The sequence below is a fragment of the Sander lucioperca genome, chromosome 19 (assembly GCF_008315115.2).
Source record: "Sander lucioperca isolate FBNREF2018 chromosome 19, SLUC_FBN_1.2, whole genome shotgun sequence".
Lineage (NCBI taxonomy): Eukaryota > Metazoa > Chordata > Actinopteri > Perciformes > Percidae > Sander > Sander lucioperca.
Genome location: NC_050191.1, coordinates 23,036,186 through 23,057,368, shown reverse-complemented (window position 1 = coordinate 23,057,368; position 21,183 = coordinate 23,036,186). Strand labels below are relative to the sequence as shown.

At 41.1% G+C, this 21,183-nt stretch overlaps 1 protein-coding gene across 5 annotated transcripts in view; it reads left to right on the top strand.

Moving 5' to 3' along the window:
- Nucleotides 1–2,557: 2,557 nt before the first annotated feature.
- LOC116041933 (pleckstrin homology domain interacting protein) overlaps nucleotides 2,558–21,183 on the top strand; it is a 44,207-nt gene continuing 25,581 nt past the window's right edge. For 3 of the 5 annotated variants that reach the window (XR_004895882.1, XM_031288002.2, XM_031288001.2), the window contains exons 1-15: nucleotides 2,559–3,209; nucleotides 3,323–3,381; nucleotides 3,467–3,496; nucleotides 3,647–3,706; nucleotides 7,673–7,823; nucleotides 8,070–8,168; nucleotides 8,466–8,626; nucleotides 12,188–12,409; nucleotides 13,417–13,517; nucleotides 13,978–14,048; nucleotides 14,484–14,584; nucleotides 15,300–15,340; nucleotides 16,024–16,122; nucleotides 18,596–18,752; nucleotides 19,293–19,427. Coding sequence is in view for 4 of the 5 variants with exons in the window: in XM_031288002.2 (XP_031143862.1) it covers nucleotides 3,170–3,209; nucleotides 3,323–3,381; nucleotides 3,467–3,496; nucleotides 3,647–3,706; nucleotides 7,673–7,823; nucleotides 8,070–8,168; nucleotides 8,466–8,626; nucleotides 12,188–12,409; nucleotides 13,417–13,517; nucleotides 13,978–14,048; nucleotides 14,484–14,584; nucleotides 15,300–15,340; nucleotides 16,024–16,122; nucleotides 18,596–18,752; nucleotides 19,293–19,427 (1,527 nt within the window). In the remaining variant the exon portion in view is untranslated. Of the gene's footprint in view, nucleotides 3,210–3,322; nucleotides 3,382–3,466; nucleotides 3,497–3,646; nucleotides 3,707–3,773; nucleotides 4,293–7,672; nucleotides 7,824–8,069; nucleotides 8,169–8,465; nucleotides 8,627–12,187; nucleotides 12,410–13,416; nucleotides 13,518–13,977; nucleotides 14,049–14,483; nucleotides 14,585–15,299; nucleotides 15,341–16,023; nucleotides 16,123–18,595; nucleotides 18,753–19,292; nucleotides 19,428–21,183 lie in introns of those variants that run through there. The other 2 variants (XM_031288003.2, XM_035995355.1) reach the window with 2 other exon arrangements.

Genomic DNA, 21,183 nt, shown 5'->3' with positions numbered 1-21,183 from the left:
ATTGTACCTCATATGAGTTCATGTGACAAATAAAAATGGATTCATTGATTGAATTATCCAATTCTTGTGTATTACTGTATAGCGAGACATTGCAAAAAACTTTTGATAAAAATTGACAATTTGGTTTCAAAATAATAGAAAATACAATAGAAGTTGAAACATTATGTCCAAGGTGGTTATTTGCTCATTTCAGGCAAGCTCAACACACTGTTACAGAAAATGAAATGTGTAACTGATCACATTACCTTTTTGTTCGTAACCTTTGACTCCTCTGTGGCCCTGTGCACAAATACGAGCTGCAGAGTGAGGTTGCCTCCTTGTGGCCGTGTCAGCCAGCACAACAACAACAACACTTAAAGTGGACATATTATGCTTTTCCGTATTTTCTGTCATATCTACAATGTTATAATGTCGGATTTTCATGATAAACGTGGCCAAAACTTCAAATAATGAGGTAAACGTATTTTAGACAAATCCCTGTGAGCTAAAACGCTCTGATTTCCAACTGTTCTGAACGCTCCAGTTTTCAACAGTTTTTTCTATTCTCGGCTAAGTGTTAGGATGACAGGTGATGTGGAAGGGACTGACAAAGGCCTAAAGATTCAAACCTGGCCTTACTCCTTGCCACAATGTCTTTCCAAGTCCTAAAGCCTGTGAAGTACAGATTTCAGGATGGTCTAGTCTAGTGGTTGAAGAGACCATTCTTAAGACGGTGGACACATCTGAGGTGGCACTAAATCCCTGACAGCTGCAGGGTTGCTGTACAGTAGTTGAACTTTGAACTCTGAATTCCTTGCTGCAATTGAGGCGAGTATAGGCAAAAACAATAGTAATTAATCAAGCATTCCTTTATCAATAGGCCTGCATTTCATTACATTTCTGTAAAAGTGCAGTCAGTCAACTGTACTTGTGATTACACCCTATCCAAATCCGTGGGAGTAATATGTAACAAATTTAACCTGACGTGACATTAACAAATTTGACACAGCTGACCTAACTGTATTAGTGGAGGTCAACATACACATGTGGGTGCAGAAAGGGCAGAATAGGCCTACTGCTTCCTCACGGAGTAGAGAATAAGCTTACCTATCTGCCAGAATACGTAGTTGTTAAAAAAGTAAAAGTAGTTACTGGATGCTCACATTCTCTGTGTAACTCCTGCCTATCTGGTACAGTGTAAGTATTATTTGCGTTTGACACTGCCAAAATGAATCCATCAAGTGCTAAGCAAAGCAAACAACAACGACATTCACAGCACGGAACAGGATTTGGGGAAAATGTGTGGACTCCAAACTGTCAACAAAACACACGGTTACAAAACAAATACCAGTTCAGACGTGAAATGGCTATGCATATAAGATGTATATGTTGACATATTCATTTGATTATTCACACCTTAACTATTACAAAGAGACTGAATGAAATTATTCCAACTAAATGGGCAGAACAGTAAGCTTCTGTTAATTGATGTCTTACGTGTGTCTGCATTTGAAAATTACATAAAAAGATAACTACATCACAGCCAACTATTTTTTTTTAAATGTTCATCCAAAAAACAAAAACACATTTTCAGTAAATAACAGAGGCCAAGAATAAGTCAGTCATCTGTTCAAGTTTTTATATCATCAGCTACATCCCAGCCACAAACTCATCTGTTACCTGATGTCTCTGCCAGGGAGTTAAGTGAGACAATTGCTATATAAATAGGAGAATGCTTTTTATACCTGTCAACCTGTAGCCTATATGTCTATGTTTTTTAAAATAATGCTATTGGGTCAAACAATCTACATTAGCTATGCTACAATGATAAAGTGCTAGGAATAATCAATTATTAGTAAATACACCATATAAGCACCTGCACACAAGCAGTGTTAATACTGAGGTGAAAAGAAAATAATAGGGTTGAAAATGTGTGAACAAACAATTCAAGGCATACCTTGTCAGTGTTTTCTGCAATTAGGCAACTTATACTTTTATTGATTATCTTTCTTCAAATAAAGGAAAGAGTAAACCGTTTACAAGCTCTGTATGAGACTGGGAGCTTGTGTTTTGTTGGTCACCTCCTGAAAAACACATGTAGGCCTATTTAATAGATTAAAAAAAAATACATCCTTTACACAAATAATATCACCACATTATTTAACTGTAGTAAATAACACCTTAGTGTTATTCCTTTTTCACAACTTTTTAGTGAACTGTAGAGGAAGTGTGCTGTGTGATGTAGCTATGTCCTTGATAATATTCCTTGATTATCTATCTTGGATAAATGTCTCACTGCCATTAAATTCCTGTAACTCACGAGGTTTCATTCATTTAGCTGCATTCCCCTTCTTCTCCAACCCTTCCCCCATTTTACTGCCTGGCAGTATTTGGAAGAGAAATGGACGACTTCCCCACCAAACGGCTCCCAGAGAGAGTGGGTGTGTTAGCTAGACACCTTGTTACACAATAACGACAGAGTAACAACAAGCGAGGCCAATGAGAATACACAAAATGAACACATTTAGCTGTATTATTTAATCAAACCTAGCTAGCTGAAAAGGTTAGCTAGTTCGGCTGTAAATCCCCCTCAAACACGGTAGCCATGTTCTACATCCGCAGCTACAAATACAGAAAAATAGAACAGGAATTGCGTTGTATTAGTCCGCAAAAAAAATAACTTTAAACCTTTGATATAAAGGTCTGTAATTATTTAAACGTGATACATGTCATTTAGCTACGAAGCAACAGCCATTCTGCAGCAATGTGTCCTCTCCTATAGCAGGCTGCCATTTCTACCTCCCCCTCTACAGTGAAACAAACACACCACTTGTATTCTTCCGCAGAGGGCTTGCGCTTTTTCTTTTGAGGGACTGGGGGAGGGGGTTTAAAACAAACATTTCTCCACGACTGACCAACCGCCACTAAAATTTACTCCAAAGGGATAGTTAGCCAAGAATAACTTGGCGGTTGTTTATTTGCTCGTGGAGGACGGTGTTTTGCGGGGTAATCCGTACATCGCGCACTAATTGTCGCTTCGCGGAGAAATACTCGACGCAGCCGGGACTTTATGTTAGCGGAGCTGAATGGAGGCAGCCTCTCTTCCTGGTGGATAAACAGTGACAGCTACAGGGCAGCCACCTAGACCCACCACACAGGCTGTGGCGCTGCCCTGGCAAACAACACCAAAATGGCTTCAGACAGTACACACATCGCGCAGTTGACTTCTGGTGAGTAAAGGAGATCGGAAAATATGTCATGGCTGTTTTAATATCCCCACAATTTCCTCGGTGCCCTCTTCTAACGCAGCTCCCGTCCTCTTCTCCCCCTCCAACCATACCAGAACTGTACTTCCTAATAGCCCGATTTCTAGAAGCTGGACCGTGTCAAAAAGCAGCCGAGGTTGGTGTTTTTGCATTTTAGGACAATTTATAGTATGTCCGGAAATGTCATGGGGTGTAATTTTGTATTTTTATCCGATTTTCAGACCCTGATAAGGGAGGTGGAGGAGAAGGAGGTAAGCAGTCAGCAATACGAGAGATGCTTCTCTCTGCACTGTACTTAGTGATGTTGCCTTTTCTCTGATTTATCATTTTACTGTTTTAAAACATGACTTGATACATTTATAACCTGGGTGATCACAGTCCACACTATTTTTCCATCTCAGCTGCTACCCATAAGGCTGGACTGGACAGGGCAAGAACACCCCGGGACGTACGAAAATTTGGTAAGGGAGCTCTATAACTGAGGAAAAAGTTTTTAGAGAGCAAAATAAAAATTGAATTTCCCGCAATTTTTAAATCAGGTGGTAAAGAAAAAACTGTAAAGGACTTTGCAGGGCGAGCTGGCTGCAAGTTGGGGCCGTTCTGGGGCACCAAGGGGTCGGGTCCCAGCCTCCTGTGCACCGTGGTGTGCGAGTTTGGTGCCATGCATGTCCAAAAGGTTGTGATAGTTGTTGTAAAAATGTGTGTGAAATGTTGATACGTCATGAGTGTTGTGGTGTAGGAGCGCCAGGATCCGGAGGAGGGACTCCCTGCGCCACAAGCCAGAAAGAGATGGAGGCGCTCTTGTCCTGCAAGAACCATCATTTGTGTGCATGGGTTGAAAACACACAGGGGGCAAGAGTTAGAAAACGAGTTTTTTTAAAGAGAATATAAACAGTATATTCAGTAAAGCTGGAGTTCCAGTGCTCGTTTGAGTGGAGGCTGCTGTCCGGTTGTTGTGGAGTCATTTTGGAGAGCAGTTTTTTTTTCGGGGACTGTGGTGCAAGCTCGGATGGAAGAGAAAGAGATCAGTTTATGTGAAGATGCGAGGTAACGTTGAGCTGGTATCTTATAATCGCTCTATTAATTGACATGCTAATTGTCATGTAAACAAACAGGGCTCGCCTGAAAGCGCCGTTACGCATGGGGGCGTGGAGAGAATTAATCATCGCTTACATGTTTATTTCTTTGCCAGTCTGCCGAAAGTGTAATCCCCACTTTTTTTTGCTATTTTTTTTAATTAAAGTTTTATTTTAACATGAATACAAAAATAATAACCCATGGCCTATTTAATCTGCCAATACCTACATTTTGGAGCTTGTCCTCTCTCTCTCTCATACACACACACACACACACACACACACACACACACACATTCAGACAGATGAACATCCGAGACGAGATCGCTTGAAGTGTAGATTCACCGGGATGTACATTTATAAGTATAAGAAATTATTGACAGTGTCTTTCCGCCTGCCTGGCTTTTTTTTTCTCTCTTCCTGCTTGGCTCGTTCGGCTCTCCGTCCCTCCTCCTCCTCCCATTCCCTGCCGTTCAGCCTGCCTCCTGTCTATTGTGCATAATTTCCTCTATTTCAAAAAAAAATAATAATAATACTGCCGACGGTTTTTAATTATTAGACCAAATAGAAAGAAGGATGTGTAGAGGCAGGGGCGCTGGATGACGGTTGGTTATGTGTTTGTCGGGCGGTTGTAGGTTGATGTCTGGGCTGGCACAGAAGGGGGTTGGGCAACAATGAGGAATCAACGCTGCCTTCAATGATATTGTAATCATTAACGGTATTAATTGTGGCTAATTAATTAAGGCGAATTCATTATATGCATCGTTATTGAAATATCGCGTATGAAACTGATCAGAAACACAATATACACATATTGGACCCGAATGAAAAGAGCAGCCTGTCAGATTATAACCGTTTTCACAATTCATTCATTTTCATTTTGACCTAATATGATGAGTGGATTTCAACAGTGGGTGTGTTTTTCAGTTGCTAGAGGTATAGCCTACGTTAAAGGTAATATTGTCTTGAATCAGTGCTGTTTATTGATTGTAGAGCAGTGTATTAACATGGGATGATGTGATGATTGTACAGAAGGTAACTTGCAGTCCCTGTGTACGGGGCCATGTGCTTTCAGGCGGTGCTGTTGTGGCTGGGGAAGTGTTATCCATTACCCTTAAGAAGCAAGTAAAATGGAGCAAATTGTTATTACACATCACTCCGGTGTGTGTGTGTGCGTGTGTGCGCGCGCGTATATGTGTGTGTGTGCGTGTGTGCGTATAGGTGTGTGTGTGTGTGTGTATGTGTGTGTGTGTTCGTCTTGGCTCTGCGTGTACCTGAGAGGGGCTTGTGCGCTGATATGTGCTTAGAAACACTGATCACGTCTCTGAACTAGCAATGATGTTGAAAGCAATTAAGGGGTCATTAATCGTGTGTGTGTGTGTGTGTGTGTGTGTGTGTGTGTGTGTGTGTCACAGAGAATAAGTGTTACTGTCAGTGCTCAGATAAAGGAATGGACTAAATGTGTGTGTGAGTGTAGTCATTTTTTAATTTCAGGCTTATTTGACCTCGTTCTGACATTTTAATGGGATGTGTCTGAAACAAAGCTGATTACAGCATGTGTGATTTAGAATGAATACATTTAAAATAACCCTACATCCTGAAATAGACACATATTTATCTCGCTCATCCTGCGGTGTATATCGCTGCTATTCCAGTCACTCAGGCTGTGTGTGTGTGTGTGTGTGTGTGTGTGTGTGTGTGTGTTATTCTGACATAGGGCCATGCTGGCGTGTGTGTCCCCATGTGTCAGTGGAATTAGAGAGATACACTGTGTTTATAATAGTGTGGCTTTCATCCAGCTTCATGCCTGTGTTGCATGCCCCCCCCCCCCCCCCCCTTCTCTGCTGTTTTACTATAGTGGATGTGAACTGTATCCATATCCATTTAAAAGACAAACATTTTAACAGAATTTCCGTATTCATTTAGTTGCAGGTGCCATTTTTTATTTATTTTTTATCTTTCTTCATTTTGCGATATATATATTTAATAATAATCATGATGATAGTTTCAGAGTTTGGGAGCAAATGTCATTGAATAAATCATTTGATTTATTTTGTCCTTATTAGCCGTACTCGGTTTATTTCCTTGGAAAGCATATTAGTTGGAACCCTCAGAGAATAGTAATGGAATGATTTTCTAAAAGGGCACCTTTTACTTCAGACATTTCAGCAAACCAGCAGGCATTTAGGGCAGTGACCTTGTTTTTCGCTTCTCCTTATTTTGCTGAAAATACATTTTTGTGTGTGTGCTTATGAGTTTGTAACTAAATGGACTCAAGCCACAGAACAAACCTTTTTGTCTAGAGGCCACAGTTGCTTGTAAATACTTATTTATTCCCTTTTATATTTTCCAGCCAGTGTTTTTTTTTTTTATAGGGAAGGCAAGGCAAGGCAGCTTTATTTGTATAGCACATTTCAGCAACAGGGCAATTCAAAGTGCTTCGCATAAAACATTAACGAGCAGTTAAAAACAATTACGTTTTTTAAAACAGATAAAATATGAGAATAAAAGTTACAGTGCAGTATAAGAAATTAAAAAAAAATATTTAAAGAAAGGTCTTCAGGCGTGATTTAAAAGAACTGAGAGTTCAGTTGCAGCAGACCTGCAGTTTTCTGGGAGTTTGTTCCAGATATGTGGAGCATGAAAACTGAACGCTGTTTAGTTCTGACTCTGGGGACAGAAAGCAGACCTGTCCCATACGACCCGAGAGGTCTGGGTGGTTCATAGTGTAGCCGCAGATCAGAAATGTATTTTGGCCCTAAACCGTTAAATAATAAACCAGCAAAAGTATTTTGAAATCAATTCTTTGAGGGACAGGAAGCCAGTGTAAAGGCTTCAGAACTGGAGTGATGTGATGATGTGATATAATTCATATTGGAGGGAATAATCATTTTTGTATCATTATTCTTATTTTCATTGAAAAATATTAAAATAATAAATAAAAAAATAATTAAAGTGATTTCTTTTTGCGAGGATCTGTACAAAACAAAGATCGATTCTTTAGTCTGTAGGATACGATTTGAAGGCTGGGACGTCTCTGCAGCACCACAATACTTAGAATACTAGAATGTTAACACGTATTTTGCCTTTAACTAATATTGCACCCCTCTTGCGATTTGGATATTTCACCAGTCCATATAAGCGATTTCGATAAAATTAAATAGATAAATTGTGCAGCCCTAGTTTGATGTCCTGACACATCAGCATTTGGCAACAAATGAACACATGTCTTTCAGTTTGCCTTTTTACTATACCACCCTGCTCCCCTCTGACTGGTGTTTTGTCATTTACCACTCTGAATACAAACTGAGCTTTGTGTGTGTGTGTGTGTGTGTGTGTGTGTGTGTTCAGGTGAAGCTATACCGGCACATCAGTCCAGACCACCTGCTGCAGGTCTGCTCCAGAGTTTGTCCACTGCTGGAGAGTGAGCTCCCTGCCAGTGTGCCTGGACTCAGCAGCCTGCTGGGGGCCGGCAGGCAGAATCTTCTCCGCTCCAGCAAGAGTGAGTGGATACATAGTACATGTGCACATGAGCTACTTTAAAGTACACACATGCAAACACACCCACTCAGGCTACTACATTTCTCTGTCCGTGCACAGTGACAGACCTCATGTACGTACATTATTTCTTGTGCTTGTGCAAATGTAAGTGCATGCATATACAGAACAAGCTCACATAGACAAGTCATAATACAAACCCTATAATGTGTGTGACTGTGTGTCTTTATGCATCTTTTCTTTTCTCCAGGCTGCAAGAATGTTGTGTGGAAGGGCTCAGCGCTGGCCGCGCTGCACTGTGGACGACCACCGGAGCCGCCTATTATCTATGGGAGCCCGCCTAATATTGGTAAAGAAAACACTTGAATTTTGCAAAACAAAAGATTACATTCAACTATTTTTACCCTTTGGTGTCTTTGATATTCAGGTTATGAGTATACTTTATCATTGCTTGCCGAGGTTTTTACTGCCTACAGCATTTGACAGTGATTTTGTTATTGATTTGCTTCGGAATCACAATTATTCACCATTGTGCCCATATCTTTGAATTTTTTTTTTTTTTTTTTTTATTAAATGAGATTCATAGATTAGATTTCTTTACGTATTACGATGTCTTCACCTGTGTCTATATTTTCTCGCCATCCAGTCGAGACGAGCTTCGGCCGTCGACTGAACGGCTCCTACCGTCTGCGGCAGCTGCTGCCCACGGCTGTGTACCTGCACATGAAGATGCACAAGAGGATCCTGGGACACCTGTCATCCGTGTACTGCGTCACCTTCGACAGGACGGGACGACGCATCTTCACGGTAACACCGCAGTCTTTGCGTGCGTGTGTGCGTGTGGTGTCATGGTGTGTGTTGTTTTGCAGCTTGCGATGCCTCTTTGTGTGTGTGTGTGTGTGTGTGTGTGTGTGTGTGTGTGTGTGTGTGTGTGTGTGTGCGCGTACTGGTGTCTAAGGAGCCCATTCAGAGTGATTTCAGTCACATTGTTGTGCGCTAGTGTTTGTTTAGAGTCACCGCTTGTATGTTGTGTATGTGTTTGATTGTTACAAGCTGTCTTTTGCTCACCAAGGGTCCGTATTCCCTGTTGTACCAGTTCTGGTAGGAGGTCATTATTGTTTACCTTACTGTGGTGGGAAGCTTTTACTGAATGACTCACAGCTTTAGACAAATTCAGCCTGCAAGGGAGTTTGTTTTAAAGAAGGTGAAACAAGGAATTCCCCTGGCCTCTTTAAAAGGAGGGAGTTGACCTTTGCTCTCTGGATGCCCCTTGTATACCCTTGTATGTGCTGTCTTAGCTTCCTTTTCCATGTGGATGGGTTGGAGATACCGCACGGGTAAATGACATAATGTTGGTTTAATGTTGCCGTCTTTCTGTTTGGATCCTTGAGTCAAACACTGCCTGCTGCTAAACACCATTTTCAGCTTTCACTTAAATCTCTAAAAATGGCTGGCTGCTGAGTGGGAGGGGTAGATTGACTCCCTCTGTCTCTCTTTTGCTGTTATCTCTCTTTCCACTGTTTTTGCACTTGCTTGCTCTCTCTCTCTCTCTCTCTCTCTCTCTCTCTTTTCTCTCCCCCGTCCCTCATTCTGCGCTGCCCCTCCTTTGTTCCTTTCTCTCCCTCCCTCTCTCCTCTCTCCTCCCCCCTCTTCTTGCCATGTCTCATCATAACTGGAGAAAATGTTTCCTCTGAGGCGCTGGCTAAGTGCCAGAATTAAAATTCGTTTTTGGTCTCCCTCACTTTCTCCTTCTCCCTTTTTTCCTCTCCACTCGGTTTTTTTTCCTCTCTCTCTCTCTCTCTCTCTCTCTCTCTCTCTCTCTCTCTCTCTCTCTCTTGCTGTCTCCTTTCATCACAAGATCATTTTTATTTATATATTTTCTTGTTTTTGGATGTCTTCAGTCTTTTTACTCCGACTTTGCTGCAGTGGAAGACAGATTGATGGATTATTTTATTTAGCCTAAACATTCACTGTGATCATTTGTGATCAACGAGCAATTGCATGTAGGTTTAGTTAAACAGACACATTGATTTGTGTAATATATAGCTTTAGAAATGGCTGCAAGCTCATTATCACGGCCGTTGGAAAGGACAAATTAGACTAGCTAGGTTTGCATTGTTTGTCCCTGTGACGATCGCTAACATAACTTACATCTATAGCAACGAGGTGAGTTTGTTAGTCAAGTCTACGGCTTTTTCAAACACTGCACCGTTCAGGCCTGACTGTCATATTGGCAGTTGTTCGCCCATTTTGCCACACCTGTAATTTGTCCTTGAGCTTTTTTTTTTTAAATCACTCCAGTCAGACTCTGTTCTGCTCGTGATGGAGTGAGTGATTATGGGGCGGGGGGGTTCATCTCACATTTCCTCTAAAATCAATGCTGAAGCTGAAAGTGTGGCCTGTCTTATAACATACTTTGCAGATATATGAGGATGGATGTTTCGGCATGCTCTGTAACTAACTACATGGAATCACATCAGGCTGTCTGACATGCACACTTGATAATTAGGTTAGGAAAATTGTACGACCACGTTTATTTCTAACGTGACATTTTTTACCCTCAACCCTCCTCATTTACTGACGTGGCTCTGTGTATTTCTGTCTTTTTCACAAGTCACATTTCCAGCTTGTACAAATCACACAGACTATTTAAAATATATATATATATTAGATCATGTCACACTGGGTTTCTACATCTTGACACTAGATCGTTTCTAGATCGTAATCAAGGCACAGATGTACCTGGCACTACGTTGAGTGAAAAACTCTTTAACCCCTTACAAGATGGATCACAGCCAGAAATTCTCCGGTCCCTGGAGTCCCTGTAGGCTGTTTCCATATCTTGATTAAGGGTCTTGATCCAGACTAAAGGAGTGTAAGAAACTGCCTCTAGGCTACCAAATGTCTTATAGGCTTGGCTTTATGGATTATGGATTATTTATTATTATAGCCTTTTTGAAGCATTGTTGTTCCCTTTTTTTTTTAGCTTGCAATACTTTGACTTAATTTAATAAATATTCTACTCAGAGGGCCTTCTTCTTAGTAACTTACTCCATCTTCTTTGGTTCCATTCTACTTACCGCTAGTACTCACAGAGCAGCCCCGTCTAGCTCACACATCTCACGGTGCTTGTGTTCAAAGGCACGTCGAATGACATTCAGTATGCTTACCTGCTCACTGTTAACCCATCATTATGAATACCCAGATGCAGGGTAGAGTTTGAGGAAACATTTACATGGTGACAGGAACCTGATTTTCTCAATAACCCACATATCAGTCAGGAGGGTCTTCATTTAGAGTGAACAATCAAATGTATTTAAGTGTATGATGAAACAAAATTTTAAAAGAGTCTTTGGCAATTAGACCCCATTGTGACGTGGTATATGTGGAGGGAGGGGGGTGCAATGATGCCGGGATTAGTTTGGGATATTTCCCCCCTGGGGTCTAGACACTGGTGGTGGTAGTGAAGAGAGTTGCTGAAGACTAGGGCTAAGATAAGATAAGATAGACTTTATTAATCTCACACTGGGGAAATTCCTGTGCTACAGCAGCTCAAAAGAAAAAAAATGACACACATCAGAATAACACAAACACACATTAAATAGACGTAGGAGAAAAAAATATACAGAAAATATTAGAAGAAATAGAAAAAATAGAATTAGTTATTATAATAATAGCATTTATACAAACATATTTACACTATAAACACCCTTATATAAACAGTATATATACACAGATGTACAGATGAGTAAGGTGCGGATGAATAGTGACATATGTGAAAATGACATATTGCACAGTTTTAGGTGACACAGAGTAATAAATAAATAAATATGCATAGTGCAGAATATTGTCCAGTGATGGCTCATATTGCAGGAACAGCTAGCAGTGCTACATTATAATGTTGCATTAAAGAGTGTGACTGCTGCTGGGTATCACCTGTTGATTTGGCAATGCTTACTCTTATTTACTCTAGATACTTTAAACTTCAGATAGCCTAAGATTATCTTGTAAAGGTGTTGATAGCTGCAGTGTTTACATAATGTCCTTACTGGTAATAAAAATGAGACAGTTTGTGCAGATGACGAACAAGTGCCTTGAAATGTTCATTGTCACTGCAGATTAATCTATTTTCTGCATCTCAAGAAGCTCATTCCTTCCTCATTTTGTGTTCCAAGTCTGTCAGTCTGCTGAAAGTTGAAGGGCGCAGTGTGCCCAGATATATTTGAAAAGTCTTTTTGAACGTGACATGTTGAATTTGTCTTACTAGAAGTGATGCAGAGGCAGACAGGCCACTTCTCAAACTGTATAAAATACAAGTCTTCACTCACGTCTGATAGCCATTTTGGCGGCGTCTTCTTTCTTTTCCAGGGCTCTGACGACTGCCTTGTGAAGATCTGGGGAACAGATGACGGCCGTCTGCTGGCGACGCTGCGCGGCCACGCCGCTGAGATTTCCGACATGGCCGTCAGCTACGAAAACACCATGATCGCTGCTGGGTCCTGTGACAAGACTATCAGGGTGTGGTGCTTACAGACCTGCGCCCCTCTGGCCGTCCTGGAGGGACACGCTGCCTCTATCACCTCACTGCAGGTACCTGGACGCTCAGGCTGCGTGCTTTTGTGTGTATGTTTTTCTGTGTTTGGTTTGCCCAAAAAGAGGATTTGATATATAATATATATATTAATATATATTAATAATATTTAAAATTCTTGCCACCATGCTGTCTGTCTGTCTGTCTGTCAGTCTGTAACAGTACATTGTAGAAACTTCCTCCAAACTGGGCAGTTAAAGCAACTCTAAAGTTGCAGCCTAGCTGCTGTTTTTATTGGAATTCTGCAATAGGTTTCACATGTTAAGTAGATGAGGTCAAGAAGAAACCTCTATCATATGGGTAAAAGATGGCATGACTGGCTCATATCCAATATGTAATAAAAGCCAGTATTGGAAATTTGCACAATGTTGCCAGTCGTTAAAGGATAGAGCAGGCGTTATTCTGTTTTTCTTATTGTGTTGGTTTCCACCCTCTCTACACTTGCTGTGGCATTCAGCTTCAAGCTATTTCCTAAATTTCCAGCTCGGCATTGCAGTTTTTAGCAAACATTACTCAAACAAGAGTAAATAGTGCATTTGTTGGGGCTGAATTCAGCCATAAATTAATACACACTAGTAAGTATTTATGGCAGTAGGTAGGGGTGAAGTGGGATTTACTCAAAATAAACTAATAAAAAGGAACATGAGGAATAAGCTAAATTAGGTTTTGGCCACACAGGCAATACTTCTTGGTAGTTACTTGGTAAGTTACTTATGTTTTTGGTCTTTTCATGGGATTTGTCGGCAATAAGAAGAATACAGAACATTGCTGGCATTTTCCTGTAAAGGTTCAGGATTTATGTATCTGTTAAATCTTTGATCCTACACAGTTGGTTTTAGGCTGGTATGCTAATCTCTCACATCTCCCTACACTTGCTGGATGCTTTTTTTTTAATCTTATGTGGGTTAATTGTCCTTTCTTTTTTGCTGTAGTGTTAGCAACAGCTTTTGATTGCCCATTATACTCAGCTGCAAGCTCTAATTGTTTTTTTTTTTTTTTTTTTCAGTTTTCTCCTTTCTGTTGCGGCTCAAAGCGCTACCTGTCGTCCACCGGAGCTGATGGCACCATCTGCTTCTGGCAGTGGGATGCACGCACGCTCAAGTTTGGGTGAGAAACACAAACGCAGCACACACAGTATGCCCAATCTCATCTGCACAAGTGCCGTTCACACCTTCTGCCTCCCAACATTTTTGAGCATTTTGGTAAAAGGCCATTATTTCTGTCATATTTGTGTTTGTTTGTCACATTGTGAAAACATATAGTTTACTGTGTTTTTATTGTGCAGTGTGTGTTATCTTGATGTTCTTGAATGGTCTTGCCTTATGCAGAACATTCTTTAAGACTGCATGGATCCAAACTACACAAGGATTTAGGATGATTTGTCACTTTTTTGTGGCTACTGTACTTTCAATTTCTATTTTCTTCAGTGCTTCATCAATTTAATTTAACTGTACTGAATATGCATTAAAAAAAATAGGTATGTACAAGTAATACAATGCACAAAGGAAGCCAAAATCAAAAACTATGCACACAATGTAAATGTGTGTGTGCGTGTGTGTATGTCCAGTCAAAGGCCCAGTAAATTCACGGAGCGTTCCAGACCTGGCGTCCAGATGATCTGCTCCTCCTTCAGCGCAGGTGAGCACCGCTCGCTTTTGATTTTCATGCATGCTTCGAGACCACCGGAGGGGAAACGGCAGCAGAGTTTAAGGAAAAAAGGAAAAAAAGTGCACAATTAGCCCAGATTAACTGAAGAGCTAGCACAGCAGACAGCCACCCTTTAAGTGGGCCTGCTGGTATTTACTTAATGTGGGATAAGTGTGCTTCACACTTGTTGAGAGCATGTTTCTGTTTTTAGAATAAATTAAACTTGAATATTTTATAAACAACTTTAAATTTCTTTTGCACAAAGTTTGCATTCACAAATACAAGACACATCTTTTTGTTTTACCACAGGTTGATTCTTGAAATGTATATTAAGTTTAATTATTTATGTTAATAAAGTATTGGTGTGTGTGTGTGTGTGTGTGTGTGTGTGTGTGTGTGTGTGTGTGTGTGTGTGTGTGTGTCCAGGTGGTATGTTCCTGGCCACAGGAAGCACGGATCACATCATCAGGGTGTACTACTTTGGGTCAGGCCAACCTGAGAAGATCTCAGAACTTGAGTCCCATACAGTGAGTCATCAACATAGTCCTTTTTTAAAAAGAACTCACTGTATGTCACAGTAAGATGGTAAACATTGTGTATTGTTTAAGTGGAAACTCAGTTTCAACTCAAGGTCCACTTACTTGATTTCCTCCCCAAAAGCTTTCAACTGTATATCATGGACTTCTTCAGCAGAGTTTGCTCAGTTGTCTTGGAGATTGTTGGTGTTGTCATGAAGAGATTGGTTATTATTCTTCATGACAACTGAGCAAACTCCCATCAACTGAGTTAAGATTTTTTTGGTCAAAAACATGATTCATTGGTACTACTAGAGTTGGGTATCGTTTGGGTTTTTTCCGATACCGGTGCTAAAACGATACTTTTAAAGCGGTGCCGGTGCCTAAACGGTGCCTGGACCGATACTTAAAAAAAACAGGGTAATAGGGAATAGGGTATTTTACAATAACTTTGAATGCACCACGAAGCTTACTAGTTTCAAGTGAACGCACCACGTCTGTGTTGTTTTTCTGACAATGGCAGCTGCACACTGCTTAACGTCTCGCTGTTGGAATTCAGTTCGGTAGATGCCGGTCATTTAGGCACCTGTGCCGTATTAGCACCGGGTTTCGGTACCCAACCCTAGGTACTACACAATAAAATTGCCATTATTGGAAAGTCTAGTAGAGGGAATGCTTGTTACACATTGCGTTGTTTTGATTTTACTCCTGTATTTTTCTCACCTAGGACAAAGTCGACAGCATCCAGTTCTCACATTGCAGTGACAGGTAGGTAGGCACAGTTGGTGTGTGTGTGTGTGTGTGTGTGTGTGTGTATGTGTGTATGTGTGTATCTGTGTGTGTGTGTGTGTGTGTGTGTAAGAGTGTGTGAGCTACATAATAGATGTAGTTAATATTTGTGTGTGCACTGCTGTTTATTTGCATGGGACCTCCGGGTGTTGTCTTGTGACTTGATGGTGTCAGCAGAAACACCACCTTTACTTCCTATCTGATATGCTCTAATACATGTACACACACACACACACACACACACACACACACACACACACACACACACACTTGCACATATCATGCACTCTGAGTGTTAAATTGCATGTGTCTATGTGGAGTTAGCAGAAAAACAAGCTCAGCTGTAATTCCCCTGGGTTGCTATAATCTCTGCAGTGAAGGAGGTACTATCAAGTCAGGTCTATGCAAAAAAAGAGGGGTGGAGGAGATGGAGATGGAGAAGGAGGGGGGGGGGGGGGGGGTGTGCATACAATTATGTATCCTGATGTGCAAAGATGAAAGTGTTCATTGTATTGCAGAAAGCTGAATTAGAAGAAAGTGTTTAAATGTTTATTTAGCTGCTGCATGAATCCATGTTTACAAATCTGTGTGTGTGTGTGTGTGTGTGTGTGTGTGTGTGCGTGTGCGTGTGCGTGCATGCTTGCGTGCGTGTGTGTGTGTAGGTTTGTAAGCGGCAGCAGGGATGGTACAGCCCGAATCTGGCAGCTGCAGCCTCAGGGCTGGAGGAGCATTCTGCTGGACATGCAGACCAAATTACCCGGGTATGTGTGTGTATAGCTGTCAAAGTCTGGCTTTTCCACCAGCGCTGCTGTGCTCAGAGCTCAGAGCCATGAATTGGGTTGCTCTTGGGGTTATGATGTCAGACTAAATTTCACAAAAAAATCAATCAATGTTGTATATTAAAGTCACAGAAGACCTATTGTGAGTGAATAACCCCAGTGGAAGCTTGGCACAGTTTCAAAGTACAAACATTTAATTCAGGAATAGTTAATATGACTCATTGTCCTTTGTACCAGCAGCAAAATACTGCAATCATTTGCATTCATTTATTTAGAGTCCATAATCTACAGCACATAAATAATCAAGTTAAAGAAATAAAACAACACTGTCACACCTGTGGCATAAAGTGTGACACAGTGATTGATTGACTGCTCCCAGACAGAATATAGATTTACAGCAGGCAACAGTGAATACATGGAGATGACACTGGCTTTTTAAGTCGTTATTGCCTGAATGAACACAGCAAAACCGCTATAAGAATAAATATAGATTTTAAGATAACCTGGTTATTTAAATAAATATGTAATTGTTTGTAATAATGGCACTGAGGCTTACATATTATAATAAAAAGTGAAAACACACAGAGAAAGAGTCCAGGGTTCCCACGGATCCTTAAAAAGTCTTGAATTAGATTATGAGAATTTAAGGTCATAAAATATCTTAAAATCTTACTTTTAATGATGGTTGGTCTGAGAAATATCTCCCTACAGGATTTACTTATTTAAATATGTTTTGGTCTTTGGTCGCTACTGAGTTCAGCTCTTTCTTTTTCTCATAATGCTTCCCTGTTCTCACAGAGGGGACAGGATTAAAGAAGTACACAAAAATAGTTCAGATGATGCTAAGCTAAAGCCAGTCGGCCAGATATTTATGCTTCCAGTGGGGGAGCTGCAACAGCTAATATGCAACATAAAGGAGAGGAGCGGACTTTTAATTTGGTGACCGCTTGGCTGGAGTTTACAAATTTAATGGACTGTTAAAGTGGATGAAAGGTCGATATACTGTAACATGTATGTGTCTTAATGTGGAAAATTAAAGGTGCTCTAAGCGATGTTGGGTGACGGCACTTCTTGTTGAAAGTATTTCAGACAAAACGAGGCTAGCTTGCCCCTCCCTCCTCCTCATCCCGTCCCCTCTCGCTCCCTTCCGTGCTTCCATACACTAACCCCCCCACCCCCCACCCCCAAATCCTTCTTGTCGGTTATTGGCTGGAACTCTGTTTGTTATGTTGTGTGGTGCAGGTTGGAACAGATTATTTTTGTTGGCGTTTGTGGAGCCTGGGCTGTCTACAGACACCGTGTTTTTTTACAGTGTGTTCAGGGGACAGGCAGCTCGAGGATAGTGAGGAGATGTTTGCTGTATGTGACAAAAAATGTTGTAGCCTAAAAAACGCGTGACATCGCTTAGAGCACCTTTAACTATATCCTATTCTGTGAGTGCGAGAATGACCAGAACAAACTTATTGTTTTACAAAATGTTATAATTAACAATTCCAAGCAAATTGTAGTTAAAATGGTAAATTAAAATGTTTTTCTTTAAAGGTTTATCTACTGTAAAATGTAACAGTGGGACACAGTTCATTTCATTTGCCATTTATTTGACTATTTGATACACACTAGATTTGACATAATGATTGTTATATGGAGATACAAAAAATTAGAGGTGCGATGATGAATCGAGGAATCGATTAGTTGTCAACTATTAAATTAATCGCCAACTATTTTGATAATCGTTTGAGTAATTTTTTATTAAAAAAAATAATATTTCTCTGATTCCAGCTTGTTAAATGTGAATATCTTAGGCTGAGATTTTAAAGGCCTTATTGTGCATTTGTTTTGCTGCGGAAGGAGTATTACATTTTTCTGTCGAGGACTTTAAAGCTCGATGGTATTTTAAGCCCCCACCGTCGACTTCAAGGCAGCGCTGCGACCGTCGACTTGCCTAACCCTAGTGCCTTCCATGCAGCGCTGCCTGGAAGACGATGTTGGACTTTTAAATGTCAAGCATTGAATTTGATTTCAAAATGTGCGCAGCAACCCTGGAATGGACTTTTATCTTTACAGTACAACAAGACTGATCCATATAACTGTCTTTGGTAAGGCCTGTGGTCCTACACTAAATAAATGGACATTAAGTCTGAGCAGGGAATTGCACAAGAAAGTGTTGAAATGTTTCGGATGTAATGTTTTTCACAGTTTACATATGTAAACACAGTAACAGCAGATGTGAATAATTAGCTCACACAGTAAAGAGATAAGGTCTAGCTATCAGAGTGGCAAACTTCTCATTAATGGTGTACGAATAGGATGAATTGTTTACTGTTTTTATGTCATTTTAACCATTTTACAATATGTGTTTTATTTGCTCTTTTATGTAGTTTCTGTTTATAACGTAAACCACACTGAACTTTATTGGCCCAAACGTGACATCAGTGTACCAACATCTTCCCTTCAGGAAGTACAACCCTCCTCCGCTGGAAGACAAGGTGACCAAACTGAAGGTTACCATGGTAGCATGGGATCGCCATGACAGCACAGTGATCACAGCAGCCAACAATCTGACGCTGAAGGTGTGGAACTCCACCACCGGCAACCTCGTCCATGTCCTGATGGTACGTAATGATGAAACACATTTACATGCAAACACAGCGCTCACAAACACAGATGCACACGTTCCTTGCTTATTACTTGAATTTTGTCTGACGATTTTGGCGGCAGCTTTTACCGACAGAAGTTCCTGAATCTCGTTGCCTGTCCATGTAGACATTTTTCGTTGCCGTCTTTGTGTTAATGACACTACTTCTTCACCCTCAAGTTTGTTTTCGTCCGGTTTCGCGCGAGCCTGATTGAAACGTCATCAACACGCCCACTCGCTCGCTGTGAATTCTCCAGACAATGACCTGCTCTATTCACACATGAGCTTAGTCAGAAGTGACACGGTCTTTGTACTAGAGAGCTGGCAAGGTAAAGTCCGTTTCTAAGTCCGGTCCAACTGATTGGGACAATTGAGTTCTCACATACAACATAAAATGTTAAGAGACTAAAACATGCAAAATCACAAGGTTAGACCTTTAAGAAACAAACACTGGTGGCTTTTTTTTTTTCATTTCTTGGAGTGTCTAATCTAGATGATGATGTTGTTTTAATGACAGGGTCATGAGGATGAGGTGTTTGTCCTGGAGCCACATCCCTTTGATCCGAGAATCCTTTTCTCAGCGGGGCATGATGGGAATTGCATCGTGTGGGACCTGGCCAGAGGAGTCAAGATCCGCTCCTATTTCAACATGGTGAGACTCACCCTGTGCCTCTCTGTCTCTTTGTCTCATTGTCCTCTCACTCGATGTCCTCTCTTTGGCTGTATTCACACCAATGCTGAAAGTCACCAGACCCTTACATGTGGCACAGATGTAATGTGCATTTAGCATTTTTTTTTCCCTTTTTTTTTCTTCGCTACATTCCTACACAGTCTTTCCCTTTCCTTTCTCAAATGGCGCTTACCCACTGCTAGTAGCAGCTCTACTCGGCTCGGCTCGGCTGCGGTGCCCCGTCCTCCTTTTTCCATTGCAGATTTAGTACCGCCTCATGCGTGAGGCGAGCATGGCTGGGCGCCATAGCGCCGCCGCAGGAAACTGCCGTGACCTCATGCGACACACACACACACACACACACAGAACGTCGAAGGTGTGTTGTTGTTGCCACGGCCAGAAGAAAAATTTAGTTTCAAAAGAAGCTGGAGGCAGCAAAAAAAACACCGCTGGCTAAACTATTTAAAAATGGCGGGTTTGTTCAGGACACCCCCGTCTGTCGCTAGCAATGATGACGATTCGCTCCGACCAATCAGTAGTCTGCAGGTTTTCACGTTATCAAAAAAGTACCTTTTGGCAGGTACCAGGGACTTTTTTTCATTATGGAAAATCAAAGAAGGCGAGTAGAGTCGAGGCGAGTCGAGCAGGTACCATGTAATGGAAAAACACCATTTGTCTCACATTCTTTCCCTCTCACCCGCCACTGTTCTCCCCTTCACGTATGGTTTCACTTTCTCTTCTCTTTGCTTCTCTCACCTCCATGCTGGCATTTTCTCTCTCATTTAATGCACGGTGTGTGGCATGAGTCAAGGGTAGAGTAAAATCATGACTCCACACTGATACACATATGCCAGTGTATTATTATTATTATTATTATTATTATTGTGTAAATCATTGTAGCCAGCCACTGTTGTGTATTTCCTGGTTGGGTCTCTATGGTTACCCAAGAAAGCATTAATCACAGTCTCAGAACAAGTGAGTCACCCAGTGTGCTGGTCAGTCGGCCAAATCTTGGTGTTGATCATAGACAGTGAATAGTGTTGTTTGATGACAAGCGTGTGAAATTTAAAGCGAGACTATGGCACTTTTGCTAAAGAGCGGCCCCTGTTGACACAATGACGCAAGGGACTATTACAGGATCATGGTAAATGTCGTGAAAGAAGAAAGGAAATGCAAAGTCAGAGACCTGACTCAGTAATGTCAATTTACACAGCAATATCAATGTAAAGGTTGCTAATGTTAGTACACCATGCCCTGCAGAGGAATTGAACTCATGGGACATAATCTACTTAGTGCATCATGTAACCCGCACACCCGTTGCAACACAACAAGTCTGTTGAAAGTGATATGCACTGCTTCTTACTTTACATCCGCTTCAAACACTGTTTGGTCAGTGCTGCTCCTACTGCAGCCCTTCTTTAACTTCACTGCAGGAACTCTTGACCCCAATATTCAACAGCTTCTACATTTGCCTGTCTTCCAGCTGGCTAAAAGCACATGCACCTTTCCTCAATATACCAAAGTAGAAGATGAAAGTTTAGTGCTTCGGGTTCGTCTTTTTTTACTGAATAAGGGGCATGAGGTAAAAAAAAACTCTTAAAAAATGTTTTCATCGTTGGTGGTACATATGTTTTGGACTTGCCCTTAATTTGTATTGGGTGTCTATACTCAAAGCGCTTAATGATATTACAGGACTAACCATCCCCGCAGAACCAAGAGTAATTCTCCTGGGTGACAC